At 39.7% G+C, this 22,273-nt stretch overlaps 2 protein-coding genes across 2 annotated transcripts in view; both read left to right on the top strand.

The window, feature by feature from the left end:
• Nucleotides 1-7,372, top strand: LOC311079109 (NLR family CARD domain-containing protein 3-like). The gene is made up of 6 exons (XM_084108305.1): nt 1-730; nt 2,085-4,163; nt 4,905-5,078; nt 5,305-5,478; nt 5,897-5,943; nt 6,116-7,372. The coding sequence occupies exons 1-6, from the start codon at nt 582-584 to the stop codon at nt 6,661-6,663; spliced, it is 3,171 nt and encodes a 1,056-aa protein (XP_083964431.1). The 5' UTR covers nt 1-581; the 3' UTR covers nt 6,664-7,372.
• Nucleotides 7,373-7,959: 587 nt separating this feature from the next.
• Nucleotides 7,960-22,273, top strand: part of trip4 (thyroid hormone receptor interactor 4) — a 90,504-nt gene continuing 76,190 nt past the window's right edge. The window contains exons 1-8 of the mRNA XM_084107599.1: nt 7,960-8,124; nt 8,740-8,915; nt 12,640-12,767; nt 12,855-13,073; nt 16,223-16,301; nt 16,396-16,501; nt 19,321-19,536; nt 21,146-21,272. Of these exons, the coding sequence (XP_083963725.1) occupies nt 8,045-8,124; nt 8,740-8,915; nt 12,640-12,767; nt 12,855-13,073; nt 16,223-16,301; nt 16,396-16,501; nt 19,321-19,536; nt 21,146-21,272 (1,131 nt within the window). The 5' untranslated portion in view covers nt 7,960-8,044. The remainder of the gene's footprint in view (nt 8,125-8,739; nt 8,916-12,639; nt 12,768-12,854; nt 13,074-16,222; nt 16,302-16,395; nt 16,502-19,320; nt 19,537-21,145; nt 21,273-22,273) is intronic.

Below are 22,273 nucleotides of genomic sequence, written 5' to 3'. Positions count from 1 at the left end.
CCTGATGGACTTGTTCTCAAGCCAGTTCTTGGTTGTCTTTGCAGTTTGGGCAGCAGCATCATCTTGTTGAAAAATAACATCTGATCATTCCTCTTTAGATAAAAATATTTAATTTGTGAGAAGCAAGCCATTCTGCAATATTCTCCTGTACCTCAAAGCATTAAATTACTTTTCACAATGAAGTAGCTCACCAATACCAGCAGCTAAAAAGCCTCCTCTTCCTCCATGATTCACTGTGGTAGAGATGCATTTATTATTATTATTTCTCAGTAGATTTTCGAAGATACTGATCTGGTGCATCACCATGCAACTCGTGTTTCATTGTGATTCATCAGTCCACACACAGCTTCCCATATTCTGCCAAAAATGCAACAAATTTGCTAAAATTTCCTTATTTCCTCGCCATAATTCCTTGCCGGGCAATAATTTTGCCCAGGAGTGCTATGTATATTGCATTATCAGCATTTATAGATCAGCATTTAGGACAGTTGTATAACCTTGACTTTTTGCCCCATTTTAAGATGTATATGTATTTTCAGACCTAATGCCAGCCACTTCTGAGGAGCAGCAGGGCCTCTAAAATGAGTTTCCATGAAAAGAGCGAGGAGGGAGTTTCTGTTCAGGCTAAAAGTGCAGGAACTCCAGGACCCAGCTGTGTGTCTATGAAGAGTGACGTATCTATGGGCATACCACCTGAATTCAGTGGTGAAGCAGCGACCTCTGACCTCAAGTGAGAAACAAGATTAAATCATAATAATTTATACAGTACAGACGGATAAACATAGGCATACTTCCTTTCCATGGTCTTATCTGTAAGCATATTCACAAAGCTTTTGCATGTGGCTGTGTATTAATGAAAAGTGACAGTCCAATGAAAAACCTCATACAACATTGACAACGATTACATGCAACCAAATAATCCGTTAGTAATCGGATTGACGGCTCAGTTGGACTGAAAAGCCTTCATGTAAAAACCTTAATCGATCCGATTGAGCTTGATCCAAATGAAATTTCGATGGGATTGAAAGGGGTGGTTTATTCCTTTTCTAATCCGATCGAGAGAACATGTAAACACAAGATTAAAAACCGAAACGGAAAGGACTGCGCATGTGCAATAGCGTAATGACGTATGACGTTGCGAACGAGCTGTTTCTCCTGTTGAATAAAGTGTCTTATAAATGAGGTCCTGTCATTCTAAAATTCTCCTTTCACTGCTTCTGTGAAGTGGAGCAGGACAATGTCCCACCAGTCCTTGTTTCGGATTCTCATCCACAACCGACTGGTTTTGTAGCCTGGCTCCGCCCTCCTACGTACTTCCGCTCAATTTTCATTTTCCTTCAGTACTCCGTCTGGGTTTGGTATATTCTTGGGTTTTCTCCGGCCAAATTTTTACCAGTCCAATCAGCGAACAGAGGGAGTGGTTGAGAACGATGACGTTGAGGTGCGCTAGTTTGAGTTGTAGGGTTATGTCACGACCAAACGTTAGCGATTGGTTATGGCAGATCCAGAGTGGCTCTGGGCAGATCCAATAGTTTTAAACTTCAACAGAGTACCCGCCTTCAAGGAAGTTAACGCTTGTCAATGGAGAGTGGCGAGAATCTCTGTACAAATGAAATGTACGAGAGTCTGGTAGGACCAGGCTACTGGTTTTGGGTGTGGGGAGGGGCATTTTTACTGAGTGATAAATACAAGCAGCATGGCAAAAAGGTTCTTATGCTCATTGTCTCCAAATTATGACCAGAGACGGATATGAAGTCTGCTGTTTAAAACCAATGTAGGAGAATCATTATTATTCACAATCAGCGGGAAACTCTGTATATTCGTGCAGTGTGCGCATGTCAAAATCAATTCCAATTTAAAAGCTTGTGCCATAAACGCGCACATCAACTTCAGCTATGATCACTTTATTTAGTGTTCATGTAAACACTACGTTCGGATTCATCAATCGGAATGATTTCAGTCCGATTGAAACAAAAGGTGTGCATGTAAGGCAAGTATGCAAATATGATTAGCTCACACTTTTTTTTTAAGTGCATGCAGTGCTAACGATGTTACCAGATAACACATCTAAAGTCTCTCTGCAGGGATTTGCTCCAGGTTCGTTCCACATGTGGAGTGTGTGAGCAGGTTCTGAGAGATCCAGTGTCTATTTCCTGTAGACATAGTTTCTGCAAACAGTGTATCAGCTGCTACTGGACTAAGTCCAATCCATCAGAAGACTTTGACTGTCCTCAGTGCAGGAAGAGATCTAGAACACGGCCCATTCTACAAACAGATGAAGTCTCGGGAGGATCCAGATCTGCTGGTTCTGCTCTTTGTTACACAAAATCAGCCCGGCTGGAGGAGTCTAAAAACCTGGAGCCGGTGGTGGATGATGTCCTGCAGAGAGTCAAAGAGAGACACAAAACCAGCATGAGAAACAAGTATGAGAACTTATTTGAGGGAATCAGACAACAGGAGAATCAAACCCTCCTGAACAGGATCTACACACAACTCTATATCATAGAGGGAGAGAGTGAGGGGGTGAATGAAGAACATGAAGTGTTACAGATGGAGAAAACACCCAGGACACAACATTCACAAGACACTCAAATCCACTGCAATGACATCTTTAAATCCTTAACTGAACTAGGATGTGAGGGGAAGAGAAGAGAGGGGAATGACACAATAAAGACGGTTCTTACTAAAGGCATCGCTGGAATTGGAAAAACAGTCTCTGTCCAGAAATTCATTCTGGACTGGGCTGAAGGAAAAGCTAATCAGGATGTTGATTTCATGTTTGTGCTTCCATTTCGAGAGTTGAACTTGATTAAAGATCATCAGTACTGTATTCGCAAACTTCTGCTCGACTTTCTTCCTGAACTTCATGATGTGGACTCAAAGATTTATGATGAATGTAAAATGGTGTTCATCTTTGATGGTCTGGATGAAAGCCGAATTACAATGATGTTTTCAGATGGACAGAAAGTTTCTGATGTGAATGAGTCTTCATCAGTGGGTGTGTTGATGTCAAATCTAATTAGAGGAGAGCTGCTTTCTTCTGCTCTCATCTGGATCACCTCCAGACCAGCAGCGGCCAATCAGATCCCTTCAGAATGCATTAACCGGGTGACAGAAATTCAGGGATTCAATGACCCTCAGAAGGAGGAATATTTCCGGAAGAGGATCAGCGATCAGCATCAAGCCAGCAGAATTATCTCACACATCAGAAGATCAAGAAGCCTCCACATCATGTGCCACATACCTGTCTTCTGCTGGATCTCATCCACTGTGCTTCAGAACATCCTGAAACAAGACGACAGTTCAGAAATCCCTCAAACTCTGACTGAAATGTACATCCACTTCCTGATCATTCAGATAAACATCAGGAATCAGAAGTATGATGAGAGAGTTCCGGGAAGACTCCTGCAATTCAACAGGGAAGTGATTTTGAAACTTGCGGAACTTGCTTTCAAACAACTGAAGAAGGGCAACATCATGTTCTATGAGGAGGATCTGAGGGAATGCGGGATAGATGTCATTGACGCCTCGGTGTATTCTGGGATTTGCATCGAGATATTTAAAGAAGAGTCTGTGATTCATCAGAGGAAAGTCTTTTGCTTCGTGCATTTGAGCTTTCAGGAGTTTCTGGCAGCTGTTTATGTGTTTCATTGTTATGTAATTAACACTGTGGAGGCACTAAGGTTTTTTGATTCCCTGCATAATTTGCTCAGAGGAGCTGTAGATAAAGCCTTAGAAAGCGAGAATGGACACCTGGATCTTTTCCTCCGGTTCCTGCTAGGCATCTCACTGAAGTCCAATCAGAAACTCTTAAAGGATCTACTGACTAACACTCACAGCTGTTCAAGGAGCATTGAGAAAACAACTGCTTGTATTAAAGACAAAATTAAACATGGACATAATCTTTCAGCTGATAGATCCATCAATCTTTATCTTTGTCTCTTTGAAATGAAAGATCAGACTCTGTACAGAGAGATCCAGGAGTTTCTGAAATCAGACAAATACTCAGAGAAGAAGCTCTCTTCTGCACTTTGCTCAACAATCGCCTACATGTTTCAGATGTCAGATGAAGTGCTGGAGGAGCTTAATCCCAAGACATTTAATACATCAGAAGAAGGTCGAAGAAAACTCTTACCAGCTGTGAAGAACTGCAGAAAAGCTCTGTGAGTGTTAAATTCTCATATTACTTAAGAACTGAATGGTGCTTTTTAAAATAATTTGCATAAATTTAAGTTTTTACAACTGCGCAAATTTTCCCTTATTAAGCTCTGCTAAGACTTAAGTATCTGGCAAAATCCGACTAAACAGTCAGTAGGCATGACAGTCTTGAAAGTTATCAAGTTGTTTTGAGTGGGCTTGTGAGATGCAGGCATAAAGATGAAGTATGTAAGATATGTTATATAAAATACATTTTCTTAACCCAGTTTATTGTTCATTGACTACTACTATTATGTCATTCATGAGTTTATCTCCCCCAAAAAGCACCATCAAAACATTGAGAGTGGTAGCAGACTGAGAGTTTGGGGTGTGGCTACTGTAGTAGATGGAGAGTTTGGGTGTGGCTACTGTAGTAGGCTGAGAGTTTGGGGGTGTGGCTACTATAGTAGGCTGAGAATTTGGGGGTGTGGCTACTGTAGCAGGCAGATAGTTTTGGGCGTGGCTACTGTAGTAGATGGAGAGTTTGGGGCGTGGCTACTGTAGCAGGTGAGAGTTTGGGGCGTTGCTACTGTAGCAGGCGGTCTTAAGCCGTGTTTAGCTTGTGTAGGACCATTATTGACACGTTACATGGGAAAAGACATTCAGCTTCGGTTACAAAAGTGCAAGCCAAAATTTCAACCTTCAAAATTTTAACCTTCAAAAGTTAAATAGGTGATGAATTTGAAATGTGTTTTGTTCTCTTATAGTCTTGCTGACTGTAATCTCACTGATAAATCTTGTGAGATTGTGGCCTCAGCTCTACAGTCATCAAACTCTGTACTGAGAGAGCTGGACCTGAGTAACAATGACCTGCAGGATTCAGGAGTGAAGCTTCTCTCTGATGGACTGAAGAGTCCAAACTGTCAACTAGAGAAACTGAGGTTTCTAAGAGTTTTTTACAGTTAAATTAAAAAAATACAATTCTGTGTTAAAGTTACATGCAAGCTGCCCATATGGTTCCAGACACAGTCACTTTTAATATCTGGTCTAATACCATGTGTAAATTACCACATGTACAACAGTTCTAAAAAACTGTCTTAAACTGTTCTAAAAACAGTGTGTGTGTGTGTGTTTGAAGATTATCTGACTTTTGATATGCATGTTTAGATTATCTGGCTGTATGGTGACAGAGAAAGGCTGTTGTTGTCTGGCCTCAGCTCTGAGTTTAAACCCATCACACCTGAGAGAGTTGGATCTGAGCTACAATTGCCCAGGACACTCCGGAGTCAAGATGCTCTCGGATCGACTGAACCACCCAAACTGCACACTGGAGATACTCAAGTATGTAGACCTGAAATTGTGTAGTGTACATTAGGGGTGTATATCACACTAAATGATGCAATTTTTGCAGATACCACAACACATGCCACGATTGGATTACGATTCAATTAGATTCAGGGATATATTGATCAATATATCGATAATACGATATTATGTGCCTATTTTACACCATCAGTTTTTTGAATTTTTATTAACTTACAAATGCAACCAAAACACATAACATGAACATTTAACTGAAATGTTCAAATCATTGGGACATCCACAACAAAAAATACACTTTAGTTTTTTAATATAGAAAAACAGAGGGGGAAAAAGCAATATTAACAGTCAACATGCAAACTCTGGACAAGTGATAGAAGGTGATGGTTTGTCGTGATGGTGAAGACCATTTTTACATGCGTTCTTCTGTGTTGTTTAGTTTGGACCACGGAGAGTCCTTCAGGATCACACCAGGACTGCGGAAATGTAGGTTCTCGCTCTGACACACACTTCATGCACATTCAGTTTTTTTCAATTCAATATTATTGTGCTTTTATAATGCAGATGATCCAAAAGCAGTCATAGAATAGCGGCAAAGACAAAGATGACAAAATCAAGGATCTTTAGTGATATCACTGATGTTTTAATCTCTCTTCAGATTCCTGTCATCTCACATTCGATCAAAACACAGTGAACACTCATCTCATTCTGTCTGAGAACAACAAAAAGGCAACATATTTTGAAGAGGAGCAGCCATATCCTGATTATCCAGAAAGATTTGAGCACTACGAGCAGGTTCTGTGTGTAGAGAGTCTGACTGGACGCTGTTACTGGGAGGCTGAATGGAGTGGCTGGAGTCATATAGCAGTCACATATCGAGGTATCAACAGGAAAGGAGGGAGTGACTGCAGGTTTGGACTCAACGAAAAGTCCTGGAGTCTGGTCTGCTCTGGTAAAAATTACTATGCCAGGCATAATAATGCAAGAACTGACGTACCCGCGCCCTCGTCATGTTCTCACATTATAGGAGTGTACCTAGATCAGCCAGCTGGCTCTTTGTCTTTTTACAGTGTTTCCACTGAAACAGGTAAAATGATCCACATTTACACCTTCCACTGCACATTCACTGAGCCCCTCTATGCAGGATTTGGTGTTGGGGTTGACAGCGGCTCTTCAGTGTGTTTATGTGAAATGCAGAAGATGTAAGGCAGGTGTGTCAAACATTCAGACCACAGGCCAAATACAGTCTGTGTAGAATTTTTTTTTTTTTTTTAAATTACGCAACATTTGTGGTAAAATATGCTTAAATTATTTATTTATTATGTTAGTGTGATATTTAATCTGTGTGCCATGCACAAAGAAACTCTGGTCAGTGACGTCACATTATTTATATTATTATAAATCGGTCATTTCAGAGAGAGTTCAATGCTTCAGAAGTGTTTTCTACCAGTGCATAACTTACATTTGACTGTTATATTCTTATTTGGAAATAAGTGCATATAAATAACTTTGTGCTTGTATTTCTATTTTGCATCCTAAGTCTGTTAAACATTATTTTATATATTTATGTCAAACAGACAAAGCATAACAGATAAAAGGCAGTGCAATAATGTTAACTATTTCTTGTTGGAGGTTACATATAATATCATTGAATTACAACTGTTAGTTAGAAGTGTCTTAAATTTAAAGAGAAAATAAATGTCATAGTAAAGTTTTTTTCCCGATCACCGTTTTGAATATAAACTATAAGAACATGACGTAGACAGTGTCTGTCCTTGATCATGTGTTGCACTGTGGATCTAGGTTAAAAACATTTATATGGGCTAGTTACACGTACAACCCACTTTAATGTCTTTTCCTTTAACAATGTCTAAAGATCTACAAAATCATTAAGATATATGGTGTCCTATATATATATATATAAAAAAATCATGTGTTCTTCTTATTTCTCTCTTTTGAAGTTTATAATAAAAAAACATTTATAACACATGCCAGACCACCAGCATGCTGCATCTGCTATGATCTTTACATTGTTTTTTTTAAAGAAACATTGCCATACTTTTAAGAAACCAAGAATTTATAGCTCATGTTGAAAATGAAATTGTGAAAATCTAACTTCGGCATATTAGTGCCAAAATATAATATGTAGTATTTCAGGTGTATGGATTCTTATCTGACATTTAAATAGGCCTTAAAAATTCTGTAAAATGCTTTAAATTATAATAATACTAATAAAAGTTCTTCAAGTAATTATAAAGAATTGTGATTGGTTCATCCTGTCTAGCGCTGAGAAAAGTAAAAAGCCTCATATGATACGATGTTCATAAATTTAAGCAGCGATCGGGATAGAAAATTACATTTGATGAAAAGCACCGACAAACTTTAATATCCTAAAAATATAATACTGTAAAATATACAGTAAATAGTTAATATAATTATTGTTTTTAACCCATCACACTAGACTTGAAAGAGTGATTGAGACTTTTATTTTGAAACACGTCTCCCGGAAGCCATTACAGTCTCTGAGAGAAACCCTGACAGCTCTGAGTTAAAGTACAGCAGTGTCTCACAGTTTACTAACTTCATCATGACCGATTCTTTGCTTCGCTGGACTGTTGATAAGTTAAATCATGGTTTTGGATTAGAGGCAAGCGACGACATTGTACAGTAAGTACATTTTAGTAGATGTTTATGTCTCTGGAGAATGAATTGTGCGCGAGTCTGTCTAATGCCAATTGTATAGCAGCTAATTGCTGTAAAATATAAATGACAGAACTGACAATGTGTACAAATTTGTCTATATGTAAGTCATTTCATGTATAATAACGAGCAGAGATAACTTGGTGGGCCGCACTCTCTTGTGCAAAATAATAACTTACCATGTTTTTTGACATCGTACTTTAAATAATACGATGGCACGACAAAAGTAACGTTACATGGAAACACCTTGGTACATGATTATGTCATTTAGTCCCATACCGCTACATAAATGTTTATAATAACCATAAGTGAAAGATATATTAATGTTATGTGAAATCTATGTGGTGACTAATAAACACATGGCAGACAGTAGATTCTTTATAGTTTGTGATGGGTATGTTTGGGCATCCAGTATCCAGTCTTCTTTGTGGAAATAAGTGAGAAGAAACATAGTGTGTCGGGTACACATGGATTCCACACGGCTCGGATGTGGGCCGGATCTAGGCCGGATCTGGGCCGACACTATGTTGCTGTCTGGGGTGTAAGTCAGTAAAATGCCTGTTTTTTTGTTTTGTTTTTCAGGTACATCCTTTCCATTGACAATGCTGATGAAATTGTGGAGTATGTTGGAGATCTCTTACAAGGAACCGAGGGGAAGAAGCAGGAGTTTGTGGATGAGCTAGTGCGGAGATGGCAGAGGTGTCGCACGCAATCGCCTGATGGTCTGGGAGGCGTCTTCAGGATAGAGCCAGTCATGGGTAAATACAGACACACTGATGTTTTCCATGTCAATACATAATTGAGAATTCAGAATTTAACTTAAAGGGGCATTTCACCCATTTGAACATTGTTTTTTATTTAAAGTGGGTCATATATGTAGTCGAAATGTAAAATAAATTTTGAATTTGGTGCCTTTGTGACCGAGAAAAGACAAAAAATAACTTCAGGACGCATTTGTATGAAAGACAACAACTCCCACAATGCACCACATTGCACAGCTCCGCAAGCCACTCCCACTAATCCAGAAAGCGCATATCTGCCTATAAGAGAAATCACTCTTCCGTCTACAAGGCTAGCTACCACCAGAGCTTGAAATTCATTTCACATTCACACAAAATGTCTAGTTAGTTGGCGAACTCATTAGTGCATTACTCCTCGTTTGTATTTCTTTCGAAAAGGTGAATTATTGCATGGTACCTGAATGTTCAGTCAGAACATATGCGGTGCGAAACTAGGATAGTTCTCAACACAAACGTCCGTGTCCTCGTCTGATTCAGAGATTTCGTCCAGGAGAAATTGTCATCGTTGAAATTCTTTGCCGCAGACGGACTCTATCTCTGTGTTCGTAGCGGTTCGTAGTTGCATAGTGAGATCACCGGCGCCACCAGTCCGCCCTAACTCGAGCCAGTCCGGGCTCCTCGTCCGCGGCAGGCAGGTCTTCTGCCTCGGCAGCTCTTCGCTATAATGCGGCTTGTAAAGGTAGCCACAAACACCTGATTCAAGCATCAGACTTCCGAAATCCTCTTCCTCTATATCATATTGAGCACTCTCCTCCGCTATTGTCATAACTTTACATCTGTCTCCACAGCGCCTGTTAGCTTAGCTTCAAACAAGATGGAGGATATTGCTTTCAGTTTCAGAGAGTAAAGTCCCACCCACTGATCTGTAATAGGTCTGTAGCGTGAGCGGTTCCCGCCCCCTGGGAAAGATGAGGAACGTGTCTGTAGTCTCAACAGAAATCCCCCCCTCTTACACTTCCTCCTACAATGACGCAAAATGACGATTTTTGCGTCATTGTAGGAGGAAGTGTAAGAGGTAAATAACGGATTTCTCCCGTATCAGGGGAAAATGAGAGAGTGTTGCACGACCATTCAATAGTATGACTGGGTTTCTAACAATGCAAAGCTTAATGCAAATGGGTGAAGTGTCCCTTTAAAGGGTTAGTTCACTCAAAAATTCTGTCAGTAATTACTCACCCTCATGTTGTTCCAATCCCGTAAGACTTTCGTTCATCTTTGGAACACAAATTAAGATATTTTTGATTAAATCTGAGAGCTGTCTCACACCTCCATAGGCTTCTCTGTTATTGAAAACTTGCCGGCCCAGAAAGTTAGTAAAGACAATGTTTAAAATAGTCCAAGTGACTACAGTGGCTCAACCTTAAGTTTATCAAGCGACGAGAATACTTTTTGTGTGCAAAACAAAACAAAAATAACGACTTTATTGTACTTTATTGGTTGTATGTCAGAACGTTGGCTCACTTTTGGCCAGCATCACACACATGACCAGCGTCGGCCAATAGTGAGCCTACGTTCTGACGTACAACCCAGAAGCGCTGCGCTGTTACACTACGTGAACTCACTCAGAGAAACACAGAAGAAAATGAAGAGTTGAATAAAGTCGTTATTTTTGTGCACAAAAAGTATTCTCGTCACTTGATAAACTTATGGTTGAGCCACTGTAGTCACTTGGACTAAAAAAAAGCAGAGATACAGTGGTATAATATGCTATTTGCTTATCAAGATGCTGAAATACCCTATTTATATTTAATATTTTTTCTTATCATTAGGTTATGTTTGTCCCAGTATTTGATTTGCCGTGACTGATATTTGTCATAGTTACACGTATGCGTGTATTATGTATTTTATTCGCAGTGCGATGGAAAAGAGATTCCAACACCTCGCCGTAAACAAATCTGTTGCATTGACAGCATGCAAATGTTAATGTTCATTCAAATAAATGTTTTTAACTCCCCAAATATTTGTCTTAAACCCTCCCTCTTCAAGCTGCTGTTTATCTGCCTTCATTTTGCATGCAACATCAAACCTCAAAATCCAATTAACAACCAATGAATAGAACTAAGTCCCCAATCTACTTTTTTATCTTCAATAGGTCACAATACAGAAAAAAAGATTTGTCGCTATGTCAATTGACTGTTCGTAAAGACCCGCCTCCTTTAGTTACTGTTGCTATGTCCGACAAGCCACGCCGCTCTCATGCCACACACACCATGTTCTCACGCAGTGAAACACACATGGCGGAGCAGAGAGGACACTGACAAAGCGCTGACAGACAGGACAGACCAGGTTATTTTTTATATGAAAAAAAGTATCACTTTTCAAATTTTGTAATTTTGTAAAGAAATTTAAACAATAAATATCGTTTTGTGGCTCTTTAATGTGTCCGACAGATCGCTCAGTTAAAGCTGGTCGTGAACCGATCATCTCTAGTTAATTTATAGCATCAAATGAACATGAATGAACATAAGAAGGAATATTGTTTTAACCGCGGAAAGACGTCAGTACACACCGTTTTTCAAGTTCAAATCCTCCAACGTTAATCTACTGACTGCTTTGTCGGACAAAAATGGCGGATTATGATTGGTCAGATCACCTGTCAATCAAACTCCCTGCAGGGTCAATTAACAACCAATGAATAGAACCAGAGCCCGCCTACGGAGAGCCTGGCCACTCCCTATTAAGTTCCCGAATTTTGGTTGTAGTTCCACCAGAGTTCCACTGGGGGCGATCGCCCATGAGTGCAGAATGAATGGGAGTCTATGGGGCTAGACGGCTAAATTTGTCTCTTTCACCCGATTGCCGTTGAGAAATCTCAGATTTGATTGTAGGTTTTGCAAGTTCAACATGGGTTATAGGTCGAAAGTTGAATGAACGAGTACTTATGTCCTTTCGATTTCTTACAGGTTGAGTTGTTGTTGCCCATAACACGCTAGCATTCTGCTAATGAACGCTGATTGGTCAGTGAAGGACTGATTACGACCAGAGATGCCGCTTGATGGCATCGTGGCATCCGAAGCGGGACCAGAAACAAACAAAACAAAAACTCTTCTAGCACGTGTGTTTACCTGTGTCAGCTGTGTTGTCGATGCCTCGAGAGAAAAGAAAGTGCAGAGCGCGAAAGCACCAAAGTGACTGAAGGATTGCCGTAAAGCATCTCTGGTCGTACGATGTGTATGACGTCATTGACATTTTAAAAGACTTTTTAAAGCAAATAAGTGACTCTAAAAAAATCACCCAGCAATGTGTCATTTCTTTGCATCTCCTTTCAAATACAACATTCAAATTACTAGACAAAAAATGATATCCTGAGAAAAGTGGATTTTGAGGGGTATAGCGCCATAGACCTCCATTCATTCTGCACTCGTCCTGTGAGCGCCCTCATATGGAACCAGAGTGGAACTGCAACCAGTTCAGAAGCCGGAAGTTTACTGAGAGTGGAAGATCTCCCCTTATTAGACATTCTCTGATAGAACCAAGTCCCCAATCTACTTCTTTTTTTTCACAATACAGAAAAAAAAAAAGATTTGTCGCTATGTCAATTTTATCGCAACTTTAAAAAGTACTAAAACAGCACGTCTATATTGCTTGATCTCTGCATCCCCTGCCAATAATATTGTAATTGCTACGGAAATATATCTGTTGAGTGTCAATAAAGTAATATTGTATGAAATATCTGCCCCAGAGGGTCTAGACACAACTCCCAAAGACAACCAGAAGAAGACCAAGCGAAAGGGAAGAAACAAGCAAGAGATTGCGACCGTCTGTCAGGCAGAGCCGGAGCCTGTGAGAACTCCCATTGACTTGATGAAGGTATGTCACTTTATTTAAATATCGTAAACTCTTATATGTGAAGTTGAACTGGAAAGACTTACAGAGGGATTTACTTGCTGTTATCAGGCTCAGGAGAACAGCGGCTCCGGCTCAGTGAAGAAGAAGAACAAGTTTGTGAATCTGTATGCTAAAGAGGGCGGAGATAAGCTGGCGGTTCTGCTGCCGGGCCGTCAGTCCTGCGAGTGTTTGGCTCAGAAACACAGACTCGTCAACAACTGTCTGAGCTGCGGACGGATAGTGTGTGAGCAAGAGGGATCCGGGCCCTGTTTGTTCTGCGGCAGTCTGGTGAGCTTGGTCCTCTTACTCATCAGTGCAGTGTGTGTTAGTTATAATCCGCGTTTCCACCGCAGGAACTTTGGGGTGGTACTGTGTGTGTTTACACTAGGGCTGCACGATATTGAAGAAAAATGCGATATGCGATAACTCATTAAATAATGCAATACGATAATGCTCAAAGTGTGTAAAATAAACTTACATTATCTTTAAAATTACCGTATATAACCTACATACGTGTTTCACATTCTTTTTGTGACAAGAAAACATCCCTACAGCTTCTGAAACTGAGCATCAGTGTTTTACTGTAGTGTAAGAAGTGTTATTTTAACATCAGTGTAAACCACGGGGTTCAGGTTATCCTACATTAGGGTTATTCAACAACACAAACTGAATAATCAAATGTAATAATAAAACACTGCTTAGTTTTCACTGTATGAATTAAATATATCCTGATTCCTATTGAAGCTACAAAAGTTATTCAGCCGAGAGCAGCGAGTGATTTTTCTCTTTGTCTTTAGTTCATGACCCCAGTTATTGCAATTGCGATATGCATATCATGATATATACATTTGCGATATTTCGATAATTTCGATATATTGTGCAGCCCTAATACACACCGCAGGAATCAGGGTCTAAATGAAGTTCCGGGTCAATGTTTCCCCCTCAGAAAGTCCCTGCTCACGAGGGAGTACTTTTTCAAAGTTCAGGAACTTTAAGGGGTGGGACTTGTGCGCTGAACATGCTGATTGGTCGAGTTCATGCCACATTTTGATTGGTTGACTCCACGCAGCATTTCATTTCAACCACAATTTTTTTTTATTCTGCTGCGGTGCGTGCAGAAACCAGGGGGGCAATCGAGCTCTCGAATAGCGTACCACCCCCGGGGGCCGCCATTGGCTAACAAGCCATCACCTGCTGTTAGCATTCCATTGACTCCCATTCATTTTGGCATGACTTTGACAGCGAATAACTTTACATCTGAGGCGTTTAAAGACTCCATTTGTCCACTGTTTATTTCTAAAGAAACACGACAATGTATAAAAGGCTCCATTACCTTGTATCTTACGTTATGGCCCCGTAGAAACAGTTTTTGTAAAAATAGGCTAACGATTGCGTCATAACCATGCGACTCTCTGGAAATTACCGTATAGACAGGAGGAGAAGCTCGCAGTCAATCGGGGGGACGTGGAGGCATAAAGTCCGATAAAGTCAAAGGAGAAGCCCATAGAGAATCATAAAGTTGCTCCTGCTCCTAGCTCATGGACAGCTGCTACTCACACTCTCCGTCTCTGCAAGTTTCGGAAGGGAATGATTCAGATTTCGCTTGGCACAGCTACTAGAAGACTTACAGCTGTCAGACAGGCTGTTCACGTCACATCCACGTCGTCAAGCTCAGTTTGAGTCTGCGCAGTCGCTCAGCCATCAGGAAGTGAGTGCTTCTAATTTGCTTCACTTTTCTCCGTTGAAACCTATGGGGTCGCTGTGTCCATTTTATATACGGTCTATGTGCTTGCAGAAACAGTTGTTTGCTAATCGAATCAACAATGGATTTTTAAAAAATATGGCAGATGGACCGATGACGAGGTTCAGGCTTTATTAAGCTAATAAGCTGAGGACGAAATCCAGCGGGAACTTGGAGAAGTTCCTGGGACAAATTGTTCCGGGTAATTTTGGCGGAAATTAGACCTAAATATATAGATATATAGCTATAGACCTAAACTCAGAACGTCCTCTTACAACTGCTTTTTGTCTAGAAAATTTCTTAACATGTTTAAATATTTGTATGAACATAAAACGATTCGACAACTGAGACATAAACTGAACACGTCACAGATATCTGACAAAGAGAAATAGAATAACTAGACTCTGAACTAAGGAGGGGTCAATATCAAAAGTAGCAGTCAGCGTTTCCAATTAATTACCTAGACTCTCGCCATGGTCTAATCTGTGCCGCCACAGTTTCAGAATGAACCAAAAATATTTTAAAACGTCTCGTTATATCATAAACATTCTCTAACGTTGTTTTGCACCATTGCTTTGGAAAAGTATCTGTCAAACGAACTAAAATGGAAAGCGCGGGATAGCTTTGTGCCCGTATCTAATCGCAAAAGACTGCGATTTAATTGAATAAGTGTATAGCTGGTTTGCGCTGCGTGTTTCAAAGTGAAGTGCAGACATTGCTCACGCGATCAGCTTGTGATCCGGTGTTTTCCACAACTCAGAACTTTAGTTTAGTTTAGTGTGCATTTGGCAACGTAGCGGGCACCACTTACACATTCATATATTCACATTTGTACTATTTCCAACATTATTGTGGGAAGATGATTACAGCATTTCACTTGATTTGTAATGGGACACATTTGTAAACCTGTTCTCACAGAAATTGTAGTTTTCTGTCAATATACAAGCTTGTGTGTTCATTTCTTGCAAGTGCAGAAATTGCTTATTTGGGTTTTATAAAATTATATTTAAGATGCAGGATCCTAAAAAAAGGCACATTTCTTTCTTTGCTGAGTTTATATGTCAGCCTAGCCAATTAATTTGGCCATTTTTAAGATGTTTGCATTAAGAGAATTGATTGTCTGAAATGAAATACTGATAATCTATCATATTATTGGAAAACTGCTTTGTATTTTCGTGTGTGTGTGTGTGTGTGTGTGTGTTTTCTGTGTATGTGTGTGTGAATTGAGTAGGGGTGAATCTCATGAAAACATGTATGGGTCTCATCTCCACCCATAAAAAATAAATAAATAAGAAATTATATTTTGCACAAAGTAAATGAAAGACTCATTCAACTTTTGACTTTAATTGGATTCGAATGATCATGAAAACATTCTCATTACCATTCAAATCTTTTACTTTTGAGTTCGTTTGTAGTTTTAACTGTATTTTTTTGATCAAGTAAAATTAAGCTTTGGTGAACGTTAGACTCTTCTTTGAAAAACATAAAAAAATCTTTCAGATCCCAAACTTTTCAATCATAGTATAAATATTGACTATAGATATTTTCACTGGCCATGGAAAAGCTCATACCGGTCAACTACTATTCTGTATCTTGTCTAATCTTACGGACCTTGCCAATTTGATTATGATAGTGATGAACAACTGTTTAAGAAGCCTTCATTATCACCGTTTAACATTTTTCACACATAATTCAGGTCTGTACAAACGAGGAGCAAGAGATACTGCAGCGAGACTCCAACAAAAGTCAAAAGCTCCGTAAAAAACTCATGGGAGGTGAGACATGAAGTGATTGTACAGTATGTGTTTTCCTTTGACTTGTAGCATTTGCATGACACTGACAGCCTTTTGTTTTTCCGTGTGGACCCAGAGGGAACTGAACGGGACTATCTGCCCCACCAAGAGGCCAGGATGAAGACTGGTCTGGAAAAAGCCGTAAAGCACAAAGACAAACTTCTGGAGTTTGACAAGAACAGGTCTGCCTGTCCAAATACACTGTTGCGGTGCGAGATTGCCGGGGTTAGATTAATTTCAACCTCGGAATTGCCCACTGATCATCTAAAGTGCAATGCACTCACAAAGCTTAAAGGGATACTTCACCTCTGGAAAGATGAATGTGTATTTAAAATGGGTCATTTATGTAGAAAAAATTTGAAATTATTTTTGAATTTGGAGCTTTCTAGACTGAGAAAAGCCAGAAAATTTATTTTTGGCTTATGTGGATGAAAGACTACAACTCCCAGAATGCACTTGCTTCGCTGCCCTAGGAGGCCACTCCCAAGCCACGCCTACCGGTAAGAGCGTGCAGCAGTTAAACAACAAGACTAGGCTACTAGTGAGTCCTGTGACGACTCGAGTCTGCCCGGGATTTTGAGATCGCCCAAAATGTCCGGGATTCGGCTTTTGCGTTCTACAGTCGCCATTCATTATGTTTACTGTGGCGAGCAGGACAAGACTGAGGGCCGTGGCAGAACGGCGCGAGGCCGGTGGTGTGATTACTGATGAGCGGCACCTGTGAGACACACCGGACTCGTATCTCTCACGGAGGAGCGGGAATTTTCTTAGTAATGTTAAAACGCACATCAAACGATCACTTGTTTAGCGTTCATGTAAACACTACATTCAGATTCACCAATCAGAATGAATTCAGTTAGATTGAAACAAAAGGTGTGCATGTAAAAATGACGACTGCAGAAAGCAAAAGCCGAATCCCGGACATTTTGGACGATCTCGACGGCCGGACATGTCCGGGAAAAAGAGGATGGTAACCCCTACTACTCAGCTTTCTCCACAGAACAAGAGCCTGCTAGCTTAGCTTCCAAAGAAAGATGGCTGACACTATGTGTACATTCTGTGAGTGAGATCCCTCCCTCTATGGGCGGGTTGAACACATGCGGGACAGTCCCTACTACTGGCTGTAGTCTCTCGCCTCTGGCCAAAAAATCCTCCGATGATGCAAAATGAAGATTTTTGCGTCATCTGAGGACTTTTTCCAGACAAAACATACATAAATCTCTCGTCTCAGGGGGATATGAGGGTGGAAAGCACGGTAATTCGAAAATACTACAGGTTTTCTACTAATACAAGGCTTAATGCTAAATCCTGAAGTATCCCTTTAAGCCCAAGCCGACTAAGTTTTCTCAGTGTGTTCCGCACCGTCAGCTGAAATTGGTCCTTTTTTTCGGCCGATTCGACATGTTGAATCGGCGTCGGGCCGTCGGTGAAGGAGGGAACTCTGATTGGCTGTTCAGCTTAGTGAATGAGTCAGTGCACGGGAATAATAGCAAAACAGCAGCAAAGAAGTCAAACGACACAGATAGACGCTGTTCTAATGTTACGTTATCTTACATGAGTGTTCCTTGGCGAATATTTCAATAACATGAGCGGAGTGGAATAAAGAAAGTGTTTAGCAGGATTGATATTCAAAACGCTAAGCACTGCTTTGTTTATGGCTTGTGTATCTGCAGCGTTTTTCCCTTTTTGAATGGCAAATATAGATGAATATATCTGCAGAAATAAATGAGTTGTCTCATTTACACGCAGGCGCAGAACACACAGTCGGCTGTAGTTCTCTCGGTGTGTTCAAGTGCAGCTTTCCCCCCGACGCAGGCGACAACACAGTCGGCTTTCATCAGCGCTAATTTGGCGTCGGTTTGGTGTGTCCCGGGCTTTAGACTTTTAAAGTGTCATGAAATCTCCCTGTTTTAGCACTGATCGTTCACACCTCAGAGTTCAAAGAGTCTCATGAAATGGGCATGTAAAGTTGTGGGAAGAGTGGAGACAACAACCAATAAAACACAGACCTCATTATACAGACACATGAACATTAAATATGACCACGGAGAGGGAAAAAACAAAAACAAAAAACAGATTTGACGGCACCTTGATGCATTTTACAAATTGAACCCTATTTAACACACTCACGAGAAAGAGGAAGAACATTTGAAAGGTCTAAATAATAATATATTCATTACATTCACGAGCACTGCAGTCTGAACAAATGACACGCGTCAGATTAACAGAAAGAATAAAGGCATATTATATTTTTGTCCATTGTTCTTTGATTTGTCGGTCTACATCATTGTCTTCTGTGTATCAGAATAATCCCTCCCATCATTGCGTTCATGATTACACGTATGGCTGTATCAGTGTCCTTTATTTGCACATATATTTAATTCTAAGAAGATATGTGTGCATACTCTCTCAGGGTTCCCACGGGTCCTTGAAATCCTTGAAAGTTTGTGAATCTGAACAAAAAAATTCTGATTGAAACAATTGAAAGTGCTTGAATTTATTTTCTGCAAGAAGTTTTCTGGAAAAAAATCCATATTATTCCCTCCGGTCCGCTAATGTGTTATTTCACCAACATTACGTGGCCTATGCGTACTAGCTTGCTTGTTTCACGTTAGTTACACGCATTTAATGTAATGTTTAATTGCTTTGCTTTAAGATAATGTAAACCCATGAGGCAAGAAAAACTTAAAAGCAAGTTTTTGAGTCCTTGAATTAAGTCCCCAAATTAAGTCCTTGAATTTGAGGGTATTAGACCTGGAAAATCCTTGAGTTTGAAGTTAACCAAGGTGTGGGATGGGAACCCTACACTATGCTGGTTCATGTTTAGAGAACTAGAGTTCCTGGAAGAACGAAATTGCTCAGAAAAACGCCAATTTCCACTTTTTTATCAAATATATGAGTGCTTTTAGTATTTTCAGTGATGTGTAGCCTCTATCTCAAAAAATGTGTTTTGGGGTTTCATGACCCTTTCAACAATGTGACCTCTTCCACTTTCTTTTAGTGTTAAGAGGACACAAGTCTTGGATGATGAATCCGATTATTTTGCAACGGACTCGAACCAGTGGCTTTCTCCAGGTGAGAGGGAGGCCTTACGCAAGCGAGACGAGGAGCTCCGGGAGCTTCGACACGCCTCCCGCAAAGACCGCAAGATCACACTCGACTTTGCGGGTAGACGAGTGCTGAATGAAGGGGAGAATCTGACTCCGTACTACCAGAAGTAAGAAGCCAGATTCATAATTAGTTGTTTCAGTTATTTCATTTTTGATGAATCTTATGCCGGGTTCAGACTATATCAACCCGATTTTGGCGTCATCTGTCTGATGCATGGTTTCGTGGTGATTCGTAAATGATGATGGACGTCAGGATGCAAGAATCTATCGTTTTATCTATCGACAAAAAGACCTTTTTTCGGACCTCCAAAATGGTTTTCGTCACATGTGTATGGAAGCTTGTTTCCGCCACAGAATTAAAAATAAAAAAGGTAACTGTGACTTTTTATCTCACAATTCTGACTTTTTATCTCAGAATTGCGTGATATAAAGTCGCAATTGCGTGTTATAAAGTCAGAATTCTGAGAGAAACTCGCAATTCTGAGGAAAATTCTTTTTTTCCCTTAGAATTGGACTTCAATTCTAGTTAATATCTCACAAATATGAGAAAACATGTCAGAATTGCGAGATATAAAGTCGCAATTGCGTGTTATAATTGCAAGAAAAATTGTGAGGAAAAAAAGTCAGAATTGTGAGTTTATATCTAGCAATTCTGACTTGATAACATGCAATTCTGACTTTATATCTCGCAATTCTGAGATAATCTGAATGTTAACTCGATATTGCGAGGAAAAAAAGTCACAATTATCTTTTAAAATGTTTCTGTGGCGGAAACAAGCTTCGATACCTCTGTGATGTTGACCAATAGGAGCACAGAAGCTCTTCCGTACACACATCTTTCAAACATGATGAAACGAAAAAGAGACGATGATATTGGTGCTGCTAGGTGTAATTACGCAATAGAGGAAAGGTTCTTGGAGCGATGGCAACAATACTCCTGCCTTTATGAGGTTTCCTCGAGTGACGACAACAACAGAGTTAAAAAAGAAAATTAGCGAATGTTAGCGGAGGCGTTAGCATTAGGCTAGTGTTACCATTATTAGTTTACGCTCTTGTTTCCGTAAATGAGTTGCTAGTTAAAGTCTCTCTCTGACATCACACACGTCATTAAATACGGCAAGCGATGTGCAAAATGCGGTCAGACATGTTTCATGTTTTATAATTCAGGAATCAAAATTGCATAATCTGATTATTGTAACAGACAAAAATATCATGTAGTCTGAACCTGGCATAAAGCTTTCACAGAGCATGTTAGCATATTTTTTAGAAGTATTATGCTATCTTTAAGTCCTCGTGGGAGGTTCCTACTTAATAATTCAGAAGTCATTATTATGACGTGAGGTGTGTTCAAGCGATTTTTGGTTGGGATAAATAGACGCATTGGTCAATTTCTTTTTTTTTCTTTTTTTTTTAAACAATAAATAAAATGTTTTCTGCCATGATATTTTAACTGACACGTCTCCAGCTCAAGGCTCAGAGTCAAGATTAATTAAATATTTGGATGCTGTTTAACTGGATGCCCCGATAAGATTGCAAAGCGCTTTGGGTGTACAGTAGTACATAGTAAAAAAGCGCTATATTCGTTTGTTCGTTCATTCATTCAAACTATGTTCATTTCATAAATACAATCAATTCGACGTGACTTGAAGGCAGCATTAATTGCAATGCATGATTGGCAAGGTATAATATGAATATAATTTTTTTTGGTTGCAAAAGGTTTGACGATTCAGTCAAGGACATCCACACTGGTTCTTTTGGTCGGACATCAAAACATTCAGTTTCCACAGATCGACAGCAGCTCAGAGAGCTTGTCAACCCCAATATAGTACAGGCCGCGCCAGAGGTGGGTGCAAACAATCTGCTTCTGAAGAGCTTATATTTATATCACAAATATATTTATTTCATTTAGTTCACCCAGAAATGAAAATTAGCCCATGATTTACTCACCCTCAAGCCATCCTAGGTGTATATGATATTCTTTTTTCAGACGAATACAATCGGAGTTACATCGGAATACAAATGTCCTGGCTCTTCCACGCTTTATAATGGCAGTATAATTGGCCAGAAGCTAGTTATTTTACTTTATAAAGTTTTAAATATGAATATTTTTCTTACACAAACGCATCGATTCGCTTCAGAAGGCCTTTATTAACCCGCCAGAGCCGTGTGGAGCACTTAGTGGATAGATGCACTTTTATGATGGACAGATGCACTTTTATGATGGACAGATGCACTTTTATCATGGATAGATGCACTTTTATCATGGATAGATGCACTTTTATGATGATAGATGCACTTTTATGATGGACAGATGCACTTTTATGATGATAGATGCACTTTTATGATGGACAGATGCACTTTTATGATGATAGATGCACTTTTATGATGGATAGATGCACTTTTATGATGGATAGATGCACTTTTATCATGGATAGATGCACTTTTATGATGATAGATGCACTTTTATGATGGATAGATGCACTTTTATGATGGACAGATGCACTTTTATCATGGACAGATGCACTTTTATCATGGATAGATGCACTTTTATGATGGATAGATGCACTTTTATGTTGGATAGATGCACTTTTATCATGGATAGATGCACTTTTATGATGATAGATGCACTTTTATGATGGACAGATGCACTTTATCATGGATAGATGCACTTTTATCATGGATAGATGCGCTTTTATGATGGATAGATGCTCTTTTATAATGTATAGATTCACTTTTATGATGGATAGATGCACTTTAATGATGAATAGATGCACTTTTATGATGGATAGATGCACTTTTATGGACTTCAAAACAAAAACAGCAATTCCCTGCCATTATAAAGCT

Source organism: Abramis brama (assembly GCF_963993115.1).
Source record: "Abramis brama genome assembly, chromosome: 3".
Lineage (NCBI taxonomy): Eukaryota > Metazoa > Chordata > Actinopteri > Cypriniformes > Leuciscidae > Abramis > Abramis brama.
Note: the sequence above shows the minus strand (reverse complement) of the source record. Positions and strands in the feature narration are given on the sequence as shown.